The sequence below is a fragment of the Chrysochloris asiatica genome, unplaced genomic scaffold, assembly GCF_000296735.1.
Source record: "Chrysochloris asiatica unplaced genomic scaffold, ChrAsi1.0 scaffold00105, whole genome shotgun sequence".
Lineage (NCBI taxonomy): Eukaryota > Metazoa > Chordata > Mammalia > Afrosoricida > Chrysochloridae > Chrysochloris > Chrysochloris asiatica.
Window position 1 is genome coordinate 1,354,892 of NW_006408623.1, and position 24,694 is coordinate 1,379,585.

At 50.2% G+C, this 24,694-nt stretch overlaps 1 protein-coding gene across 1 annotated transcript in view; it reads right to left on the minus strand.

The window, feature by feature from the left end:
* Positions 1-10,178: 10,178 nt before the first annotated feature.
* Positions 10,179-24,694, minus strand: part of CHST15 (carbohydrate (N-acetylgalactosamine 4-sulfate 6-O) sulfotransferase 15) — a 38,800-nt gene continuing 24,284 nt past the window's right edge. Inside the window, exons 5-7 of the mRNA XM_006867464.1 lie at positions 19,317-19,473; positions 12,352-12,499; positions 10,179-10,369 (exon numbers count right to left, since the gene is read on the minus strand). Of these exons, the coding sequence (XP_006867526.1) occupies positions 10,179-10,369; positions 12,352-12,499; positions 19,317-19,473 (496 nt within the window). The remainder of the gene's footprint in view (positions 10,370-12,351; positions 12,500-19,316; positions 19,474-24,694) is intronic.

A 24,694-nucleotide genomic window follows, 5' to 3' on the forward strand; every position in this document is an offset into this window, starting at 1 on the left:
CCCTCTTCGTGAGCACTACAGCTGGTCCTACAGTCCTGGTGAGGTGCAGCAGTGACCCTGGGTAGGGTTTCTGGGGAGCAGCTGGTGAAACTGAACTGCCCACCTTATGGTTCAAACCGACTTTGTGGTCCAGTGCATTATTCCACAGTGCCACCCAGCTCACACCTTGTTGTTGTTGTTATGTGCTGTGGAGTCGGTTCCAACTCATAGCGACCCTATACAGGGTTTCCGAGGCTGTACATCTTTACGGGAGCAGAAAGCCTCATCTTTCTCCCGCAAAACAGCTGGTAGTTTCAAACTGCTGACCCTGAAGTTAGCAGCTCGATTCGTAACTACTACTTTACCAGAGCTCCTTAGCTCACACCTTGGAAGCCCTATAATGGGTTGCCATGAGTCAGAACCAACTCGAGGGCACCTAACAACATCAACAACAGGGTTGGCCATGCCTGGTCTTCTGCTGACCCCATGTGGGTGAGCAAAGTTTTGAGACAGAAGTGGGTGAGGGATCACCTCTGGGTGGCCCCCACCCCATCTCAGTGGCTTCCAGAACAATGGCCCTGATCGCATGAAACCTTGGTAGCGTCACTCTGGGAATCCTCTTGCTGAGGTCACCCTTGCCTCCCTACTGGGACTACCCTGACACAGATGTGGACACAGAAGAAAAGAAGGTGGGATGACTACAGTACCCACACTGGTCACCAGAGGACAGTGCAGGGCTGTGTTTCAATGCCTCCTTGTATCTGGGCAACTGCCTGCCAAACCCAGCGTGTAGGGAGGGTGTAGGGAGGCTGTTGCTCTCCCTGCTCCCACGCTCTCAGGCATATCCTTAAACACACTTCCTCGGGATCTTAAGCATCTTGTGGAACGTGGCAGGTTTTCAGAAATGCAGAGTGGTCAATCTGAAGGGCTACTGGGAATCCTTCAGCTCCCTAACCTTTCAGTAGCAGGGGATCCCGAGGTCCCAAAGCTCCCAGATCTGTTCTCTTTCCAGGCACCACCCCTCTGTGGTGACCTAGGGTCCCTGGGATGGGGCAGTGTGTGTGCCCCCAGGGTTTGGCTGTGTGGTTGAGGACATGGAAACCCACCAGATGGACACGGGTCGATACAGCAGGACATGGGAGAGGGACTAGGAGGTTAGAGGGCATATGCAAGGTCAGGGGGCAGGAGCCAAGAGACCTTCCTAGAGGAGATGGCACTGGAGCGTGGCCTTGGGGATGGCGCAGGAAACTGACTCAGATGAACCCTGGGGAGATGGAGAACAGCTTGAACAAGGGCCAACAAACAATCCGATAGCTATTGAGTCTATTCCAACTCACAGCAACCCTATGTGAGAGAGTGCGCCTGCTCCGTTGGCTTGTCTTGGCTGTAGTCTTTATGGGAAGGGGCTCTGGTAGCGTAGTGGTTACGAATCACGCTGCTAACCTCAGGGTCAGCAGTTTGGAACTACCAGCTGTTCCACAGGAGAAAGAGGAGGCTTTCTGCTCCCGTAAAGATTTACAGCCTCAGAAATCCTCTGTGGGGGCTCTGTGAGCCAGAACCGACTCCACGGCACGTAACCACCACCAACACCAGTCTTTATGGGAGAATTCTGGTGTGGCACTGCGGGTAAATGCGCTGGACTGTAAGGTCAGTTTGAACCGCTAGGTCAGTTTGAACCACTAGGTTGGCATTCCAAGCTCATCAGCCGCTCCTCGGAAACCCTATATAGGATCACTACCCCCAGATCTTTCTCCCACAGTGCCTGCCGCTGAGAGGATTTGAATCCCTAACCTTTAGTAACCCTAGTGGCACTGTAGGGTAAGCACTGGATTGCTAACCACAGGTTGGCAGTTCAAAGCCACCAGCAGCTGTCTACTCCTGTAAAGAGGCCCTAAATCGAACGGCTATGGGTCAGAATCTGATGTCCAGGTGTGATAGGGTCAGCACTGGACTGCTAACCACAAGGTCGACATTCAAAGTCACCTGCTGCTCCTTGGAAACCCTACACAGGGTCACTATGAGTCAGAATCAGCTTATTCTCGGTGACATTGATTGTTGTCGATTCAGTAGAAGGTAAACCATTTGTACTGTCCAGGGGCCACTCTGAGTAAGAGCAGCGGGCAGAAGACCTGGGCCTAGGTGTTGCTGCTGCTGCTGTATGTGCCGTGGAGTCGGTTCCGACTCACAGCGACCCTGCACAGGGTTTCCGAGGCTGTAAATCTTTATGGAAGCAGAAAGCATCATCTTTCTCCCACGGAACAGCTGGTAGTTTCGAACTGCTGACCTTGTGGCTCACAGACCGATTCGTAACCACTACGCTACCAGACTCCTTGTGCGTAGGTGTAGCCTGTCCTTTTCCGGGAAGGAGCAAGGCAGTGGGTGAGGAAACTCCGCTGGGAAGCCTGCCTGGGTCTTGGCCTCTAGAACAGGGGGCTGGCTGGCTTGGAATTTTCCTGAATTCCATTCCGTTGAAAGAGCAGGACATGGCAGGAGGCCCCCACATTATCTAATGTGGGGGTGGAAGTCAACACGTGGTTTCCATGGAGAAAGGGGCCTGACACAGGAAGGCCGCTGTCCCTCCCAGAGCTGGAGGCAAAGAGCGGGTGGGGGAAGAGGCTGCCTCTCTCCTCTGTGGCTGACCTGTGGGTGCCCACGGGGGCACCTAGGTCAGGAGAAAGCCTTCGACTAGCTGCATGGGAAGGGTCCTGTGCACCCCCTCATCTTCCTGAGCCAGCTGGGGTCCCCCACAGGGCCAGCGGCTCACCTGGGGGTGCAGTGCACTCTGCTTCCTGGTGTCCAGGTGGAAGCAGCATAGGAAGGGAAGCAGGAGACATCTGAGGACAGTGGGACAGTGTCTGTCCCAGAAGCGGACAGGGACTGGAGAGGGAGACCCCACCATCTGACATCAGTTCTGGTACTTCCACCACAGATTGACCTTGGGGTCATGCCTGGCCCTGACCTCAGCCCTCCAGGGCTCTCTCTGGAATGTTCTGCATCCCTGTGGCTCCGCCTGAGGCTCTGTTCCCTCCCCGGGTCTTCTTGGAAACCCTTAGAGTTCAGTGACTCAGGATTGAGAAGCTGAGCTCAACTGAAGGGTCTGTTCTGACCAGCTGTGGGTCCTGGGCATGTCTCGATCCTTCTAAGCCTCAGCTTCAACACCTTTCATGGGAGTAACAGACCCAGCTGTGCCATGTTGAGGATCAAACAAGACCTTAGATGCTCTGGGCGGCGGGCCTGGTGCTCAGCCAGTGGCCAGTAAACAGCCAGCACTGCCCTGCTACCTGTCACTGTGGTGATCTCTCATCCGTCTCTGTGCTGACTACAGCCCCCACACCCCTTAAACTGCCTGCGGATGGCAAACACTAAACACTCTAGTAAGGATTATTTACCACTATGCAATTGTATCTATTCCCAAACCTTTTTATACCACTTGTTCTTGCTACTACTGTAAATGGATGAATTTTAAAAAGTCAACCCATTGCTGTTGAGGTGATTGCAGCTCATAACGACCCCACAAGACAGAGAAGAACTTCCCCATAGGGTTTCCAAGGTTGTTAAACTTCCTGGAAGCAGACTTGTTGTTGTTAAGTGCCATCAAGTCGATCCCAACCCATAGTGACCCTGTATAGGGTTTCCGAAGAGCAGCTGGTGAGCTTGAACCACCAACCTTGCAGTTCAAATGGCTTTGCAGTCAGGCGCATTAATCCACAGCGCCACCCCAGGACTCCAGAACCAGACTGCCACACCTAATATTCCTTCATGGCATTTTGTGACTATGCTTTAACTCTGGGTTCAAATCGCAGAGTGCTTTAACTAATGTGCCACCAGGGCACCTTTCGACGGCAAATGTGTATTACATAAGCCATAAGTTCTCGAACTTTAAAATGACAGACTCTCCCCAAGAGCCTTTGTTCGAGTGTTTTCTAGCTATTGGTATTTGCCATGTTAGGAATTAAAGCACAAATCCAGTGTTGATGGGGGCTGTGCTCTCTGGGAATCTCCTCATGTCCATCTCTGAGAACATGAACACCCTAGTGGGGATGACCAGAACATTCACTTTAGCTTGAAGATGCCCAGAAAGGGATTCCTGGATGGCCCCTGGAAGACTGGACCGTACACTAATGAGCTCAATGCACAGAGAGGGCTAATCTCAGAAAGGGAGGATGAGAGCTCTGGGAAGTCCTAACACCCTATGGGGGAGCGGCAGCAGACACACGTGAGGAACAGATGTGCCTGGTGATGAAGGCTCTGACAGTGCCACCCCCTCCCACCCCGCCCACCCCCGCTTCAGAGGCCAACACCAGAAACCAGGGTCCCTACATTGTGATGTGATTTACACAAGAAAGACGACCCAGAATTCCCACCAGCACACTCTTGCTCAGAGATAGAGGATTTGACCTGAGACCAAGGCAGACACACAAATGTTGGTTGTTTTCAGTAAAAACACAGCATCTAAAGAATGTGTAGGAGTAGAGTACCCCAGATTACTGACTGGCCCAATGAACTCAACAATCACAGACACTGGAGAACAGTGTTCACCCAGCCCCTGCTCTAGGGTCCAGCCCTAGACTTTGACCCCTCCCGTCCTCCTCCAGGTATTCATTCACAAGAATGGGTGAGAAGGCATACTTGCTGGATCCCAATGCTCTTATGGGGCTGTGTGACCTTAGGGAAGTTGCCTAACCTCTCTGAGCTCCAGTTTCCTCATCCGTAAATGGGAAGTTACACAGATGTCACATATCCTTGAGTTCTCAGCAGAAGTCCACTCACTGTTCTTACGATTGCGGAAGCTGCCCTGGTTACTAATGCCTCCAGCCCAGTGTCCCTAAAACATGTCCTGATCTGTCGTCCACCACATTCCCTGCCCTGTGCCCTTTCACCTTTCACCACCAAGTCCACCCTGGTCCTCCCCACCTCTGGGTTCTTCCATACAACACCAAATGAATGCCCCAAAGCTCTGCTCCCAGGCTTCCCATCGGATGCTCAGTAAATGCTCATGCTGGATGCCTGTTCATCAAGGAGGGTGTCCCCCCACCTTGCTCCTCTGGGTCCCACATGGTGCCCAGCCTGGCAGGGGTGAGGTCAACAAAGAACACAGCAGCTGCACATTCCCTTTGTCTGCATGGTCGGCCAGCTACCTGAGACCCCCACTTCTGTGGCCTTGCACCCACGTCGGCTCTTAGACAGCAGCCCAGAGCTGCCCACGGCCCTGTCTGCCCATCATCTACAACACTCTCTCTTTACGCCCATCACCTGAGCAGGTTTACAAAGGAAGAGGATGAGGATGGGGGTGATCATAGCAGGATGGCTGGACCAGGGGTCCAATCTGACAGACGAGATTCAGGAGGTTCAGCCAGGGCAGCCTGGGGCTGAGGACAGTGAGGTCTAAGCCATCACATGAGACTGGAGGATGCTCTAGGGAACAGAAGACCTTCTCTTGTTGAATGGTTCACAGGTTGCTCCCTTTGAAGTTTGTTTCAGCTGAACTTCAGAAACTCAAACCATCTGTGTGGCAGAGCTGGGTCTCCTGGGAAGCAGAGAAATTCTTCACAAGAAAGTAACTTGTCAGCACTCACAATCACTTCTATCCAGAACTGGAGACGCAGTCCTGTGTGAGGGGGCACTTGGCTCCCACTTAGAAACAAGATGATGGGCTTTAGGGAAACAACACAAGGGTGACTTGCAGCTCGGATTGGGAAGAGAGGTGCCTTTTTGCCTCACTCCTGCCCAGTTTCACCAATCACAGGGTCTTATCAGAATGGATTTGTCTAGAAGCCCAGCAGTCTGTCTGCCCCTTCAGATCTGCTGGGGCCACAAAGCTGGAGCTGCAAAGCACTGGCACGTGGGCACCCACTCCATCTGTCGGTGGCCCAACCTGCTCCCTGGAATATCCTCCTGGAGGTGCCTAATGTCAACCCTCAAAGACCTCCCGGTCAAAATTTCCAAACTCCAAATTTCCACCTTACTCTGGAAATGACAGTGGTGATCTAAGTGGGCCCAATGCCGTCACAGGGCCCGAGAAGACGTGAACGTGGAAGCAGAAAGAAGCAGGGAGAGACCTAAAGATGTGACATTGGGAAGGCAGAGGAGAGGCCACAAGTCAAGGAATGCTGGCCACGTCCTGAAGCTAGATTCCCCCCTAGAGACTACGGCAGAAATCAGCTGGGCTGACACCTTGGTTTTATGGCTAAGGAACTGATTTGGACTTCCAGGACCCGTAAGACAATGTTTGTACATTGTTTAAGCCTCTAACCACTTCACCCTCCCCCAACACCAAAAGCCCTGTTGCCCTTGAGTCTGTTCCAACTCACGGCGACCTCATGAGGTACACAACTGCTCACAAGGCTGTCTCCTTCACAAGGATTACCAGACTTTTCTTCTGTGGTACCGCTGGGTGGGTTCAAACTGTCAAGCTTCTGGTTAGTGACTAAGTGTGGACTGTGTTTTCTTTTACATCGTTAGGTTTGTGAGCCTCCTTGCAGTCAGCAGCCCATACCTCACAAGGATGGACTGCTGCTCTGGCCATGTGACCTCCACCCTATAGGACCCCCCTCTCAAGGATGCTCCACAGGGAACCATGGGTGGAGTTCTGGGGAATTGGATTCATCCCAGAGATGATGTCTAGGAATCTCGGCAGGATTGGCCTCACTTACTGGCAAGAGGCTGGCCCTGAGTGAGATTTCAAGATTGGCAGAAATGCCTCCCACACACTGCACCTGGTTGTGTGGCTCTTCCACCGAGCATGGCCTTTGCTTCCCAAGAAGGTCAAGACTTACCTAGCAAAGCACCATCATCTTCCCTGAGCTGGCTGCTGAGTGGGGTGGGCGGCCATACACCACAGGGCTTGGGAGAGTTTGGTGGTAGGGGTGGGTGCTGTCCTACCCCACCTCTCTTCCTCCTTACAGGCACAGGGGTTCTTGTTACCATACCTGGAACACCATCGGCCCCCAATATGTCACTGTGGAAGGCAATGCTGGGGAGCTGAGAAAGAAATGTCAAAGTCTCCCCCAAAGAAACGTGATTGTCCTTGCTCCCGTACTGTTGAACATGACCCTGTTTGGAACCCAGATGAGGCAGAGGTGGGGGGCAGTTTTCTTTTGTTATGAGGTCCTACCAGTGTGGTTGTTGTTGTTACATGCCATTGAGTCGGTTCTGACCTATAGCGACCCTGTATAGGGTTCCTGAGGAGCACCTGGTGAGCTTGAACTGCCGACCTTGCATTTCAAGCAGCTTTGCAGTCTGGCGCATTAACCCACAGCGCCACACCAGGACTCCTTAACCAGAGTGGGGATGGCACATCACTTACTTAGCCCCCCCCCCCCTTCGTGTCTGCTTCACTCATGCATGTGGCCTCCTGCCTGGTCCCTGGAGGCTATGGGTGAATGTCAGTGACCCCAGACACTCAGCATGCAGATGGCAGCCAGGCTAATGCTCACTGGCTGCCACTTGGGGTGGGGCAAGACTAGTGGAAGAAAGAGGTTATCTTAGGCTCAGGGATCTGAATCCCTGGACCAGCTTGGCTGGTGAGTGTCCCCTGGATTCTTGGGTTGGTCCCCAGTTCTAGAAAGAGACACACAGGTCTTGGAGTTCTGAGTTACACATGTAGTTGCCTCCTTGCTCAGGTGTCTTCTATCCCCTCCCCACCCAGTGTGTGTCTATCTGTCACACTCTTTTTGTAAGACACCTCTCAGAATTGATCAGGTTTAGGGCCCACCCACACGGAGGAGCAGTGGGACCTGCAGTACCTAAGCAAGTGCTGGGCCATCCCCTCCCCAACCTCCCAGCTCCAATGTGAAAACAATGCACCACGCCTGTGGGCCAGACTCACAGCCCCAAGTGCCTTCTGAGCCCTCCCTCTGACTGCCTGGTTACTCATAGAGTCCATAAGGAGGGATCGGTGTACATAGGTGAGACGTAAAAAACTTCTACCTGTCGCCTCACACACATCAGACCCCAGGTAGCGCTTTTATGGAAGAGGAAAACACCCAGTCTGTAGGCAAGAGTTATATGGATTCATATTTAATTATGTTAAATAGTAATAAAAGTACACAGAATCGTGGCGTGGCCCACTTAACATACCTCACACGACTAAGGGAGTACAGTTTACTACAGTCCCACGCACAGCTTCTGGGAACACAAAGTTGCGTCAATACCAAGTTGTGAGAAATGACCTGTTGAGCTTTGGTTTGGGAAGACAGGCAAGAGGAACGCTGCCTCACATGGCCCCCTTGTCAGAATCAAGTCTCTCGACAAACAGCCCTTCGAGAGAACCCGTGTCTGACGGCATTCATTGGCACAGAAGGGATAGGCCTGCGTGTATAAAAAGATCTGTATAATAAACCAAATAATATTGGAAAGAATACAATTCGGTAATACTTCTGTAAGAAGCAGAATTATAATCTCACATGTTATTCACATGCATAGGAGTGTGCAAGAAAGCCCCCTCGCGGTGCTTGTGGTTGGTGTAAAAGAGTAGAATATGTGCTTAAAATGACAAGTTAACGGGTAGGGACATTCAGCGATGAAAAGATCGTGTCTGGAGTGAAGGAGTCTCAACAGATACAGAACTGAACTGAAAGGGCCTCACTAAAAAACGTGCCCACATGTGCACACACATGCACACATCCCGAATATTGCAAATAAACACACACACTTCCACGTGAGGGCTCTCCCAAGCATCTTTGTGCTTTAGCCAGGAGTTCCCACTGGCTGTTGCTCCAGGGAATGACGACGTTGGGGGGGGGGAGGGGGAGAGTAGTGTCACTCAGGACATCACCCAGCCCTTCACACGCCTTCAAGTGGACTGCGCACCCCACCTCAGCTGCCCCATGGCTGGAGGGACTGTAAAGCCTCAAGCCTGGGAGCAGACGCGGGAAATACAGTTCAGCACGTAGACGTTTGCACTCTCTGACTTTGGTGTCCATGGCCTTGACCTGAGAGCTTTGGTTCATGGAAAGCCTCCCTCGACAACACTTGAGTACAAAGCTCTCTGGGGCTGTGTGCCAAATAGGTTTAAGTGTTCACATCACTTCCAACGAATGGCAAGACCTATGCCTGTCCATCGGCAAACCAAACTGCCAGGTGGCCTAGAAAGTTCCATGAAGCACAGCTCCTTCCACATCCAAACAGCCCTCGTTCCGCCGGAGCTGACCTCATGCCTCGCGTTTCTGGATCAGGATACAAGTATGCTGCAGTTTGGTAGTTGAGTGAGGACATTCAGCCACACCACGACGGAGAATGTGGATAAGAGACGTGTTCCAAGGGGTATGCTGGCCTGAAACCAGCCAGAACGAACCTGTGAAACCCACCCAATTCTTTGATGACCCTGTGCCTGTGCCAAGAGCTTCAGTTACTGGAGTTTCCATTAACAATTCCTGGGAATTGTTCTTTCTGGAACTGGCAGGCAAAATTTCTCTTCAGACTAGAAATGGAATTGAGAATACTTTTAAAGTGGAAGAAGAGCTCTGTGGCCAGTTAAATGCAGAGTGTGGTTTGTTTTAAACACATTCATTCCCCCGGGGTAAACACAGAAAGGCAACTTCAACACCCAGGGAGGGAAGGGGTTTGAGAGATGGACACACTTCCACCAACGGATTGACTTTTCCTCTCATTAAAGAGTGACATTAACAAGGCTGGATCTGAAGAGGCCAAAGGGCTAGCCCTGGAGTAAAAGGAAAATGATGAAAGCGTCTCTGCCCTCCACCCAAATGTGTCTGAGTTAAGCAAAGATGTGTTTCAAGAGTGCGTACAAAGTTTAAGTTCCTGGCACACTTCTAGGTACCACCTCTGGCTGCTTGATCAGATCCTAGAACCAGAAACCCCAGATGCGGCTCGCCCAAAGGCAGGCAAGGCTGCACCTTCTCAATACTTCCTTAGGTCTCCACACCAGCACCAGGTTGGCCAGAAGCATCCCACCCCGAGCTCCCTGCATTCTTGGGGAGCAGACAGACATGAGTTCTTGCAGAAGTGGGTTCCCAATGGCCTCATGAGGAGTCCGTTGCTGGGCTATTCAACATCTTGAAGGAATTCAATCCTAAAATGATTATAGTGAAACATGGCCATAGAGCGGGCAAGAAGCCTCGAGCCCTGGGGTTTTCACCTCAATGAGTAAACCGGTTCCCTGCAAAGGGAAACTTAAAAATAAGAGTGATAACTTTGTCGTCCTCTGGGACACAGGGTTGGCAGCAGGGATTCAGCCCTCATGTCTTTTTCCATGCAAACGCCTCATCGGCAAGGACCTGTGCCAGCCTAGTGTTGAACGGCCCATAGAAGTCTTGTAGTATCCTCTGGGTGGCGGGCCACATGGGCCCCAGGTTCCGGTCCTCAGGGCGCCGTGCATTTGAGGCGGGGCTCTTGGTCATCTGGGCTTCTTGCTTCTCACTCAAGGGCCCTGCAGTAAGAACAGAAGGTTGTGAGGCAGGCAGCAAGGTGAGAAGACACTGCAGAGACACCCTCTCTGTTGTGCTAAGACAGGAGTAGCCTTATGAAGAACGTGTCTGAGGTAAAAGTTTCTGAAGCTGGGTCCATTTCAGAGCAGCTGGAAGCAGAAGGAGAAAAGACAATCATCCAAGAATGGAGGAATCCTATCTCTAATTTTTAATGCAAGCCTTGGGGGAGCCCAGCCAGGATACAGTAACTCATATTTCACTGAGGCTGACCTTGATTTCATTTCCAACAGCCTTTAACGGGCCAAAGAGACCTGGGGATGCAGGCCACTGGTTCGAAACCACAACTGCTCCTCAGGAAAGCGGAAGCTCTCTGATGGTCTGGGAAACCCCAAAGAGCAGTCCCAGAAGGTTGTTGTTGTGAGTCGGAATCAAATGGATGGCACTGGGTTTTAATGGGCTGATGTTGATCATCAGCTGGCCCTCGGGCAACTGCGACACCTGCTGTGTACTGCCTGTTTAGACTTCAGACTAACCAGTCCCCAGGGTTCTGCCAGCTCTCTGTCTACTAAGAGGTGGCAGGTGCAAAGGCCCAGTGGTCAGGCCTTACTTCACTTTGCTCTGGGGCGGCTGAGGGAGGGAGGGGGAAAAAGAGGTTGTCCGGGACCCAGGAGACCCTTGGGTGGAGACCCTCAGCAAGGACGTAAGGAGAGGGACCAGGGAGCATCACCAGTTACCATACACTCTGTAACCTCATGACCCTGGAGTCACTACCTCCACCCACAGCCTCTGGGAAGGGACACAGCTGGCTCGGATCCTAGTTGACTCTGTGTCCACATGTCCCAGCCAATGGCACGGTCAGCAGCCTGGTCAGTCCCACAAACACCACTCAGGATGCTGGCGACTAGGGATTCAGGCTATGGGAAATTTCCTTAGCCCATCGGCTAAAACCCAACTACATGGCTCTAACGCCAGCGGTCCCCAACACCACCTAGACAGTGCAATGACTTGTCCACTCACTGCCCTGCCCTTCACTGGGAGCTTCTCCATCCTTCTACCCTGAGGTCTTGCAGAATCTCTGTGGCCACTCAGGATTCCACTCGGCTGTGCCCGTAGCCCTGAGGGGCTCACCTCTGTCTACGCCTCCACCTCCACCTCCGCCTCCCAGGGCTCTGCTGTCGGAGATGTGCCTTCCCCTCTCACTTCCCTGCAGCCTGATTTCACCCAGGAAGCCCACTTCTCCCTCCCCTGAGAAGCACATGCAGCTGAGACTTGAGAATCAGGTGCTGAACAGGTAAGCACAGGCTTACTTGTGCTTACTTATTAATCTATAGTGAGCGATTTCACGTGTTTTCACCACATTAAAGGCATCTTTCTGTCTCCCAATACCCCAGCACCTTCTTACAGAATCCAATCTTCTTTTCAAGTTGATAATCTCTAATAGTCCTGGTGTGGGATAAAGCACTGGCCCACAAGGTTGGAGGTTCAAACTCACCAGCTGCTCCTTGGAAGCCCTATACAGGGTTGCTATGAGTCAGAACCGACTCGGTGGCATTTAACAACAATCCCTGATCGAGCCCTGGTGGCGCTGTAGGATAAGCACTGAACTGCTAGCCACAGGATCAGCAGTTCAAACCTACCAGCTGCTCCATGGGAGAAAGACGAAGCTTCTGCTCCCACGAAGATTTACAGCCTCAGAAACCCTATACGGGGTCACCATGAGTCAGAACCGACTGGAAGGCACTGGGATTGGTTGGTATGGTGTGGGTGACAGGGACGGGGACAGTCTCACATGGGTTTCACCACATCTTTTTGGTCTTTGATGTGGTGAAAAATGTAAAACTGTTCACTATACATTGGTGAGTATCTTGCTGAATCGGCCTTTCAGTCCAGCCACTGTGTGCACAGCTCACACCAGACTCAGGGACCTCCTGAAGACCAGTGTCCACAGCCTCGCCCACTCCTGCCCACAGCATAGTACCCCTACCAAGATTCAGGAACTCGAAGACTCTGTGCATGGTGTACTTGACATTGGACGCGTGGTCCTCCAGGCGAAGGATGAGGAACTGCTCTTTATTGAAGATGCGGAACCAGTCCAGGAGATACACGGCGTACAGTCCAACCTGGAGCCTCACCTGGGACAAAGAAGGCAGAGGGATGACGTCAAGAATAAACCCAGTCCCTTGCACTGGAAGATGTTGTTTTCCCAAAAAATAATTGGGTATTTCATGATCAGACAATACAAAGGAGTTTGACTAGTGATCGGTTACTTTCAGGGAAGCGTTCTTGTTTTATCGTGCTGGCTTTGTGCAATATGTGGAGAAAGCGTTTGCACACATGGAACCTGTCGCCCCTGAGTCAACTCAGACTCCTGAAGGCTCCACGAGTGTCAGAGTAGAACTGTGCTCCACAGTTATCAAGTGCTTCCTAGGTGCCTCTGGGTAGACTCGAACCACTAACCTTTCAGTTAGTAACCAAGCACTTAACTTGAGCTACCTTGTTGTTGTTGTTAGGTGCCATCGAGTTGGTACCGACCCATAGCGACCTTATGCACAGCAGAATGAAACTTTGCCCAATCCTGGGGCAACCTCACTACTGTTGCCACGATTGAGTCCATCAATGCTGCCACTTGGCCAATCCATCTTGTTGGGGGGGTCGTCCATCCTCTTTTCCTCTGACCCTCCACGTTACCAAACATGATATCCTTCTCCAGTGACTGGTCCCTCCTGAAAATATGTCTGGAGTATGAGAGAACAAGTGTGGCCATCTTGGCCTCCAAGGAGCACTCTGGCTGCACTTCTTCCAAAATGGATCTATTGGTTCTTTTGGCAGCCCATGGCACTTTCAATATTCTCCTCCAACACCCTAACTCAAAAGCCTCAACTCTTCTATGGTCTTCCTTATTCACTGTCCAGCTTTCATATGTATATGAGGTTATTGAAAATACCATGGCTTGGGTCAGGCGCACCCAGTGGCATGTAATCCTCACAAAGACCCAGGAGGCAGCTCCACACCATGTTGGTATACCTTGGCCACACCAACAGAAACAACTGAAGTGGTCTCTGCAGCATCCCTGCCGGCCTCTTGGCACCCACTGCTACTCCTCTGGCCCCTGGAGCGCAAGAGACCATGAGGACACCCACCATTACCACTACCTCAGTCTCCACAGAGCCACCCACAACCAGAGTGTGCACTTCTGAACAGTAACTGGCTTCTCCATTCTACTTACACGGTACTCCCCCTTCTCTCTCAGGCCCAGGGCCAAGTACCCAGTAAGCTAGATAAGCACAGGCTTTCTTGTGCTTACTCACTAATCTCTAATGAATAAAGATTCTGCTCCTAGTTCTGGCTGGCATCTGTCTCTCTCCCAACCCCACAGTACCTTCTAATGGAACCAAAGCCTCTTTTCGTATTTATAATTTCTGGCAGGGACAGAGGACCCAGCCAACCAGGTAAGCACTGGCTTACTTGTGCTTACTAATCTGCCCTCCACAGTTTCATATGGGTTTCACCACATCTATGAGGTGGTGCCCAGGTCTACCTTGCTTACTGGATAGGAAGGTACTGTGGGGTTGGGAGAGAGAGAGAGACGTCGGCCAGATTTAGAAACAGAATCTTTGCTGTGGTCTACCAGAGACCTAGTGTGGCACTGTGGGTTAATGTGCCACACTGTAAAGCCATTTGAACTGCAAGGATGACTGTTCAGGCTCAACAGCTGCTCCTCGGGAACCCTATACAGGGTCGCTATGGGTCAGAATCGACTCTAGGGCACTTAACAACAACAACCAGAGATTAGTAAGTGCGAGTAAGCTTGTTCTGACCAACACTGCTGAGACCCCTCCTCCAGAGCCTCCACTCTCCCCACCTCTCCCCACACGGTCAAAGACTCTGCTCCACATGCCATTTCTAACCTCTCCGAATTCAGAGCTGCTCCCCTTGCTCAGGCCCCACCTCCAGTCTCTGCCCACACTGGCCCAGTCACAGCCTGTCCCGACTCCAAGCCTCCAGTGACTTTACACACAGAGTCCTGGGTCTGGCTGAACGAGCAACTCAGCCCTTTCCATGTGGGTCACCTCCCAGCTCCTAGCCTTCTATCTGTTTGCATACTCTTCCATCATATTATCTTCTCTTCTCAGCTCATCCTTAAAGGCAGGGAAGGGCCACTGCTTTGCTTTGGTCCCACCCAGCCCCAGGAGTTTCCTCTAATGCTCCATTAGCGATGAGACTATGAAACATGTGACAAAACACACGTACTTAAACGAACTAGTTTCACCTCTCACTATTCCTGCTCCATTTCATCATTTTTCTAACCACGTGGGAGGTTAAGGAGGAAGAAAAACCATTAGAGGAGATGTGCTACCTTCAAAATTCATTAGCTGCATCCAACCCACACTTCATAGCCTCACGCTAAAGAGAGAAGGAGCCCTAAAGAGAGAAGGAGCCTGTGCTGGTCGCAGAAACATGTCTGTGTGTTGCTGCCAATGCTAAGGAATCACTGACATGCATGGGGCAACCACTGGCCTGGCAGAACGTTCCCATGCCCTCTTTCCCTCTCGGGCTCATGACCTGGTGGGGGGACCAATGATGATGCTGCAAACTTGTTTTTGCAATTAGTTTGCTTGGATTTCAAATCATGTCACTTAATAATGCTCAGGAATTCCCTCGCTTTCTTTGCATAGAGTTTGATGAATGCTGGAGGATTCAACTAGAGCTTCAGTGCCCACAAAACTGTGATGTCAGGACCATCAGACCCTCCATCCACATCAGCCTCACCACTACACTCACATGGGACACATATGGAGACATGCAGGGACATTCAGGGGGCACCTGATGGCACACAGGAGATACAAGGGGGGCACAGGGAACACGTGGGAGACTCACACAGGACACACATGAGGACATGCAGTGGACATGCGAGGACATGCAGGGGGCACACAGGAGATACACAGGGGGCACAGGGAACACATGGGAGACACACACAGAACCCACACACGGAGGACACAGGGAACATGTGGGAGACTCACACAGGACACACATGGGGGACATGCAGGGGACACATGGGGACATGCAGGGGGTACCCGGATAGCACACAGGAGAAACACGGGGGACACAGGGAACACATGGGGACACAGAGGAGATACACAGGGGACACACATGCATCTACATTGAGAACAACCCAAGCACCCTCCCATGGGGTCCCAGGTCTGTCAGGATAAACTCTCTTCTTCAAGTTCATCCAGCTCCTGGGGATGGAACCCACTCACTGGCCCGTCCCTCACTCCTGTCTCCTCAGCCAGCACCGCACCTGCCACGTGGGTTGTGCTGCAGCCACACAAAATGCTTCCCTCTTACAAGCCTCACGACGCCTTCAGGCCTTGACAAGTGCTGCTCTCTTCACCTGGACACTGGCTGCCACCTCCCCTACCCCAGATTTCCCTGGTCAATTCATCCTCAGCACAGACAACACCTCCTCTGGGAAGGCCTCCCTGATGCACCGTCTCAGGTGGTCTCTGCTGCTAGCCGCAACTCCTGTGTTAAGTATACTCAACAGCCAAAACCACACCTGTCCTCCCATCACCCTGTAGCCCCAGAACATATACTGAAATCCCTGTGTGAATGAGCAAATCAACAATCAATCTCTAACCCTTACAACAACCTAGCAAAGCAGTATCATTACCCCCACTTCATGGCTGAGGAAATGGGGGTCTCAGAGAAACTGACAATGACCCAGAATCACCCAACGTCCCCCTTCCTGGGCACATTTCTGTGGTCATCTGTATCGACTGCGTCTTCTGCATCCTGCCCAAAGTTCACTCCCCCTTCCAGATAAGATGTCCTTGATAACAAGGAAGCCTAAGTAAAGCCTCTTGACCTTGAACTCCTGAGATATAGGACAAGAGGGCCCAGAAATCAGAATTAAACATGGGCCATTTATTAGTTGAAACCTTGTAACCGAAGTCTTGAAGAATGTTGAGGCCTATGACCCTCCTTCCTTGGGCAGGAAGACATGCCCAGGGCCAGAGTTGAGCACCTGCATCCTGGGACATGCCATTAAGAGAGACTACCCATAAAAATTCCATATTCTATGGGACTTGCCGTTAAGGAAGATCATCCATAAAAATTCTGTATTTTTACTTCCTAGTGAGATATTGCATAGTGGTTACGAATCGGGCTGCAAACCGCAAGGTCAGCAGTTCAAAACTACCAGCTGTTCCATGGGAGAAAGATGAGGCTTTCTGCTCCAGTAAAGATTTACAGCCTCAGAAACCCTGTACAGGGTCGCTATGAGTCGGAACCGACTCCACGGCACATCACCACCACAGTGAGATATTTGGAGTCCTGATGTGGCACTGTGGGATAAAGCACTAGACCCCAAGGTGTGTTTGAATTATGAGGTCTGCCATTCAAACTCACCAGCCACTCCTTGGAAACCCTACACAGGGTCGCTATGAGTTGGAACCGATTCTATGGCACTCAACAACAGTGAGATATTTTACAGGTTGGACTAGTTTACCTTGTGCCCTAGGCATAACTTTAAGGGTCAAACCTTCCACTGGGGAAAAGGAGAATGCCAGCCCCTGGGAGGAGTCTGAATTAAGAGTCCCGCATCTCAACATCTCGCAATAAGTTCTGTTTGCTCCTACCAGATTGTAGAAGAATTGATGCATTTGAATTATGGTGTTGGAGGAGAAAACTGAAAGTTCCACGGACTACCCAAAGAGCAAACACATCTGTGTTGGAAGAAGTGCAGTCAGTGTCCTCCTTAGAACCCAGGATGGCCAGACATGTCTCTCATAATGAACAGGAAAAGGTAATAACATTCATTGCCTTCTCCGCCCAGGAGTCAAACTAGAATGTTAATCAGGTTACTGAACGGAAGTAATGCTCTGGTTCCCTGCTGTCTTCAAACAGGTCTACAACCTAACCCCTCCCCGATTTTGACCCCATATAAGTCTACACTGCCCTATATTCGGGGCTCAGAATCTGGAGAAATTAGCTTCTCTGAGCTAGCTGGCTTAATAAAATCTGAAATCTGTTTCATCTCTCCGAGTTGCCTCGGTTTCTTCTACGAAGGATCAAAACTGCAGTGACACTCTGGAATCTAAAATTGCTGTAACAATACTTCAGACATATTATCAGAAGGGACCAGTCCCTGGAGAGGGACATCATGCTTGGTAAAGTGGAGGGTCAGTGAAAAAGAGGAAGGCCCCCAACCCAATTAGCATGGCCCCTCCTAAATGGACCATTTCCCAGAGACTCCCACCCATCCCTATGAATAAACATGATGTCTTTTGACTACCCAAATTTTTTGTTGTTGTTATTAAGTGCTGTTGGGTCGGATTGTACACATAGTAACCCTGTATAGGATTTCTGAGGGTTGTCTGGTGAGTCTGAACCACTGGCCTTGTGGTCCAGCGCATTGACCAGCAGTGCCACACCAGAACTCTCCTGATACTTTTTAAACCCCAGCAAAGTCTTTGTTTAGGGAGACAAGGTTAAGCGTTGCTTTAAGCCTTCCCTGTCTCTGCTTACAAGCCTCTTTCCTACACCTTTGCACCTACGGAAGTCCTACCTCCCCTGGCAATTCTTAAATCAGTAAGAGTCCTCGGTTGAAGCTAGAGAGTGAGCACTCCCTGTAACTCCCCAGTGTCCCTGGGGAGTCTCAAGCCTCCACCTGAAAAACTGTCTGTTCTTGTCTTGCCCATGTAGGCCACGCTGAGTGGCGCAGGGCTTGGGATGCTGCTCCAGGCAGGTGACAACATGGGAAGGCTCACTGGTACCTAATTCTGCAGAAGTATTTATAACAGTCACCCGCGATGGGGGGCAGGGGAGTGAGGACCAGGCAGAGGAAAAACCAGCCCCCAGGCCAACATGTGAGGAAGTTACCATTCACACCTTCTTACACAACAAAAGGAAACCCTACAGAGGTGGTGTGGTGCTAAGTGCAAGATTGGGGGTTCAAATCCACCAGTTGCTACTTGGAAACCCTACACAGGGTTACTATGAACCTGAACTGACTTGATGGCCCTTAACAACAACAACATGGGGTTGTTGTATGTCAGAACAGATTGGATAGCAATAGGTTTGGGTTTGAGTTTGTTTTGAGCAAAGGCAAGAAACTTACAGAGACATTCTTGAAGGGAAAATTAGAGAAAACATTATGGATAGTATCTTTCAACTGAGACTTGGTAGGTACTTTTTTTTTTTTTTTTAAAGTTTTTATTGTGAATTGAGTGATAAGTTTACAGGGGAGGACAGCAGCTTTACATTCATTCTATCATATTTCGTTTCATTGCAATGATTACAATCCCCTCCATGCATTATCATTCAACAGCATTTGCTTCCATTCCCTCTGGCGCTTTTTGAATGTACACCGAAGCACTCAGGAATATATAACCATTCAAACAACCAAATGGCATACCCTGCAAGCCTGCCCCCTGGCCATCAGCACACAGCCTCTCTCCCTCCTTGAGTCTAGAGTTCCCAGCTGCTCCATCTCTCCCCGTCACCATCTCTGCCCCCATCTCTGGCATCGCTGCTTCTCTGAATAAGGTACATTTTTTAAAGCCACAAAAACACTCCACCATTAGCTAGGATGTGCTTTATGCTATCTGAGAGGCGGGTGTCTTAGCAACTGCCAATTCTAATTGCCTGGTGTATTTCTCCAGTTGTACGAAATGGCAATTGTCCTCTAGGGCCCCCCCTCCCCCCCTTCTCCCTCCTGAGGACTAGGCAGCATTGTGATGGTGGGTGAGCAGAAGCGGGAACAAAGGAGGGAGGGAACCAGCTGAAATGGGCCATCTCTATTCCCATTTTTACATCTGTGAATATTTGGTTTTGCATTCACCACCTCTCAAAGCTGCATTTGCTTGCATTGATATGCTAAAATCCAGAGCCAGTTGCCACTAGCATAACAACCACCCAACAGTGGGTTAGGAGAGGGGTCCCTACCGGCATGGCATTGTTCAGGGTGTTGTTGTAGACGCAGGCACGTAGGGAGTAATCCAGCATGCAGTTCTCAAACAGCTGCAAGGCTTCGGCTACTTTCTCATGGAAGTCCTCTGCAGATTTATTGGAACTCGCAAAGTACAGATAGTCCGAGTACAACCTACAGAGGAGACAATAAATGGAGGCTTTTAGAAATCTACATGCAATTGCATTATCTAGTTTTCTTCATTGGTGGTGACTGTGTGCTGTTGAGTTGGGTCCGACTCATAATGCCCCTTTAAGGGATCAGAAAGCCCCATCGTTCTCCCTCAGAGTGGCTGGTAGATTCGAACTGCTGACCTTGGGGTTAGCAGCCTAACACATAACCACTACATTATCAGAGCTCCGGTTTACTTCATTAAAATGTGACTACTGCATTTGGTCACCTCCTGCCTCCCCATCCAGTCACTCTCCAGTGGCAGATTCCAACCCATCTCCAGGAATCCCAAACAGGCATCCAGACAGTGTTTTTAGTCTTTCAACAGCTGTTTTCACGGGCACAGTGAGCTTCCAAACAGCACCAGATCACAACAACGGGACAAAAGCAAAGAGAGGCCATGAAAGTTTTATGCATCTTCTGGTTTCTTTGTGTCTATTTGAGACAACACAACCAAGAGCATCTGTGACAATTCCACACAAATTTCCTGATCCTTTCCACAGATGTTCCAGTAAAAAATGACAATATATGCCTTCCTAGCCCTGCTGGAAGTGTGATGTGTACCCCCATCCCCCAACACGTGGGCAAAGACCTGTAGACTTCTCACACCTACTGAGTCAACCTCATTCATGGCCACCCCATGGGTATCGGAGTAGAACTGTGCTCCACAGGGTTTTCAATCATCACAAGTAAATCCACATAAACTTCAGAATGTGGTTCAGCTGAATGGTTCAGGAATCCTGAACAGGAAAATGTAGAAACAGTAACTGTCTCTTCCCCGCCAATACTATCAGGTTACTGAATGGGACCAACCCCCTAAGACCAGGAGACAAGCTAGACTGTTAATCAGGTTACTGAGCAGGACCAATTCCCACCCCCACCCTCCAAGCTAGAATGTTAATCAGGTCACCACCTAACAGGACCAATCCCCCTCGTTTCCCTCTGTCCTCAAATAGGTCAGCACCTTAGCCCCTCCCCGAGTCTGACCCCATATAAGCCTGTGTTGCCCTCCATTCAGTGCTCAGAATCTGGAGAAATTAGCTCCTCGGAGCCAGCTAGCTTAAAAAAATCTGAAACGCTGCTTCACCTCTCCGAGTGGCCTCGGTTTCTTCAACCACAGATCAACAGCTGCAGTGACACTCCCAGGCCTAGGGTGCCTAGGGGATGTCCCACTGGGCATTCCCTCAGACAGGTACCTGCCCTGGTCTCACCTGTTTCTAACCAATCCTACTGATGTTGCCTCTCAGTTCCGGGAAGTCTGTTGATGGGAAGTAACAAAGCTGCTCAATTAATAAGCAGTGTGAGCCCAGTTCTTAGGAGGAACTACAGTTCTTTTACATAGAAAGACTGCTAAGTGAACAGCCCAAGTCTTCCACACTGAGGCCCATCTTTGTGCTAACAAGGCTTGTCAGTTTGTGTCTCACAAGTAAGACAAAAATATCTGGGCTTGCCTCCATGTTAAAGACAGAAGAATTTCCAGAAGATTCCATGGGTTCTGTGCAGTTCTTCCCAAGAATGCATGTCCAAGAAAAAAAATCGGGAGCTGTCTTAAGTTACAAATAGCTAAGCCCACCCTCACCATGGGTGAGACTATTTTTATCTATTTGGGGTACACTGAAATTACCCTTTCCAGAGAGTACAAGCCCCACAAACATCTCCAGCTACTCTGGGTCTGTCCACAGAACTGCCTGCGGGGTGTGGGGTTCCCGAGAACTCACGTTCATGCCAGGATGAACATGTGCCTGCAGTCCTGTTGGCAAACCTATCAGGTTCTCTGTGAGCAAATATCTGAACCAGGACGCTAATTAGTGATCACCACCAAAGATATCAGGAGATGTGGCACTGTGATTTAATTTAATGTGGCGCTGGACTGCAAGGCCGATGGTTCAAGCTCAACAGCCACTCCTCAGAAATCCTATACAGGGTCCCTACGGGTCAGAACTGACTCGATGACACTTAACAACAACACCAAAGATACCAGCATCCACCCTCTGCCCCTCGCCCCAGGTCCAGCACCATGACAAAGACTATAGCCAATGAGGCCAGGTTTCCCAGGGAGACAGAAGGAGGACCTGAGTCCAACAGCACTCAGCTTTCAGGGGAGCCATAAGGCTCACAGAATGTCTCTAATACACCTTTCTATAATCCCTGCCCTCACCCCACCCCCACTTTTCTCTGGGGGGCAAGGAGCAGATTCATTAACATCACTCAGAAAACAGAAACTCTACCACAAATAAGTATCCAAATAGACCTCCAAAAGATGGAAAAGTCAACCAAGTTAAAATGTAAAGAAATAAAACCTCAACATCCACATGTTTGTCTTTAAAATCAACTGTAAAAAAAGAAAACAGGATGAAATACTGGAATGTGAAAGAGGCCAACATGAAAAATACACAACATGTTTTGTTCATCAGGAATCATCCAGAACTGCAGGCAGTCTCAGGATGCATTATCAAAGGTATGGCACGGAGAATGTGGGAGGATATTGCTGTGCTCCAAGCAGGCAGGTCACAGGAGCTGTTGCTTGGGAAGTAGACTCAGTGGGAAGGTCGAAAAGAATTCTGGGAGCTGGAGGACAGGCCAGTGGACAGAAGACCCAGAAAGACTTTGGTTTGAAGGGAGGTACATTTCTCAGCCAGGGTAGTCTAACATGAAGTAAGCGATCAGGGTGGCTGAGGCAGCATGGACTAGGCAGAGGGATAGGGAGCCCTAAGGTGGAGTGAGGTTCAGGTGACTCTGACACCCTCCCAGCTCTCTTCCTCTCCAAACACCTGCACAGATGGGTGGCACATTCGACTAAGGCTATTTCCAATGGCAATTCTAAATATAAGTCCAAACACACTCTGGGCCTTTTGTGCTGTAGTTAATTTCAGAGACTGCTGATATGTGGCCGTGAGGGCGGGCCATGCTCACAGAGGGACCGCCAGGCTGTGTCTCCTTCAGAATGCAGAAGTCCCAGTTATAACCCTGCTGGGAGGGGGCATGGAGTCTCGGAAAGAGACTGTGTCTCTCCCTATGAGGACAAAGGAGTGGCCGGTGGTGAACCTCAAAGCCACATGACACGAAATCCAGATGGTGTTCTAACGAGCTGAATTATGGTTGTGTCCAAGTCCCATACCTGTGAAGGACCTTATTTAGAAATAGGGTCTTTGTATATGTTAGCAAATTCAGATGAGCTCATACGGGATTTCTTTTTAGTGTTGGGTGCTGTCGAGTCAATTCTGGCTCATATCAACCCTACGTGGTGGAGTACAACTGCCCCATAGGATTTTCTACACTGATCTTTACAGGAGTAGATAAACAGGCCATTCTCATACAGAACAGCTGGTGGGTTTGAACCACAGACATTCTGGTTAGCAGACAAGCAGTGCATCACTAGGACTCCTATGTTCTTACTACCAGTCCCTGTGAATGTGACCTTGTTTGGAAATAGGGTCTTTGGAGATGTTAAGATGAGATTATACAGGATTGGGGTGGGGAGTGTTTCACTCCAAGTCCTGATGTCCTTGTAAGAAGAGACGCAGAACCAGAGAATGGCATGATGCAGCTACCATCCAAGGAACACCCAGGACCCACTACCAACCAGCAGAGGTTGACAGAGACAAAGGCTTCTTCCCTAGAGTGATAGTAAAACAGCCCTGCTGACGCCTAGATTTCAGACCTCTAGTCTCCACAACTAGGATAGAATGGATTTCTGTCCTTTTCAGTCAACCAATTTGTGGTATTCTGGAAAATCATATAGTTACTCCAAGACAACTACTGAATGAACCACTTTCCCTCTCCTAATTTACTGACATTTAGTAAGGGGTATACACTAGCAGCCAGATTAGTAAATCATCACTATGAAAAGCTACTAGTCTAAGGGCTCCTTATGTGATAAATAACTCTTGTGGGCGGCCTGGTCCATCTTCAGGACTGAGGGGAGGCTTGGGGGGCAGCAGGCTAACATAACAAAAGGAGCTCAGTGGAGGGGAAAAACTAGTTTGACCAGCTAGGAACTTTAAAATAAGAACACATCAAGGAAATAGGGGAAGTTCATGGGGAGGGGGTGGAAACTAACTTTAAATGAGAATTCTTCCAGCAAGGACTTGTAGGTGACCTTGGGGCAAACTGCAAATTCCATGTACCCAGTAAAAGGGGAACTGAGGGTAGGGTTTTTTAGAGACAGGGAAATAAAACTGTTTGTGGGCCAACCATGTAGTGCCACTGCCCGTGTCTGCTGGGTCTGATGCCTGATTTTGCAAATTGAATAAACAGGCCTCACTCTTACTAAAAGGAGTACAGATTGGATTTCTTGAGCATTTGTGGGTAAGCACCTGTGATAACCCATCGGTGATCTCATACAGGATAACGCAGTCTTCCCCAGTTCCCCATCCAAAGTCCCTTGGGGAAAGGTTCAAGTCAGGGGTTTATACTGATCCGCTAGTGCCTAAGACAGGCCAAGGCAGTGTCCGGGCGGGGTACTGTCAAAGTTTCTCACACTTAGAAGTCGAGATGGCCAGACTTCGTCTCCCATATTTTGGACCAGTCCCTGGAACAGGACAGCATGTTTGGTCAGAGAAAAAGAGGGAGGCCCCCAACAAGATGGATCAGCACAGTGACTGCAGCGCTGGGCTCAAGTGTAACAGCAAATGTGAGGATGATGCAGGACCGGATTGGAACCAACCCAACAGCACCTAACAACACTTGAAGTGGGAAATCCTTGGGTGATGCACGTAGTTAACATGCTCACCTGCTGCTAACCATAAGACTGGTAGTTCAAATCCACCCAGAGACACCTTGGAAGAAACACCTGGAAATACTTCTGAAAAAGCCAGCATTGAAAACCTTCCAGAGCACAGTTCTCCTCAGACACACATAGGGTCTCCATGAGTTACAGTTGACTCCAAGGCAATGGGTTTTGACTGTGAGCTGGGTTCCTCGGGGTACCTCACAGTTCAGTCTCCTGTGACCCTCTCCATTTCCATCTGAGCTGGACACAAGTGTCTACTCAGGGTTGACCATCCTTGGTACTCATGCCAAGTACTGTGGCCATTTTCTCATCTTGTCTTCACAGCTACCCTCTGTTTGCACGCTGTTTCTACCTCATCTTCAACCGGTATCTAGACAGGTTAAGGGGCTTGTCTGAGGTCACTCGGCCCATGAGGCTTCAAGGCTGGGGCCCTAAGAACCCAGGTCTGCCTGA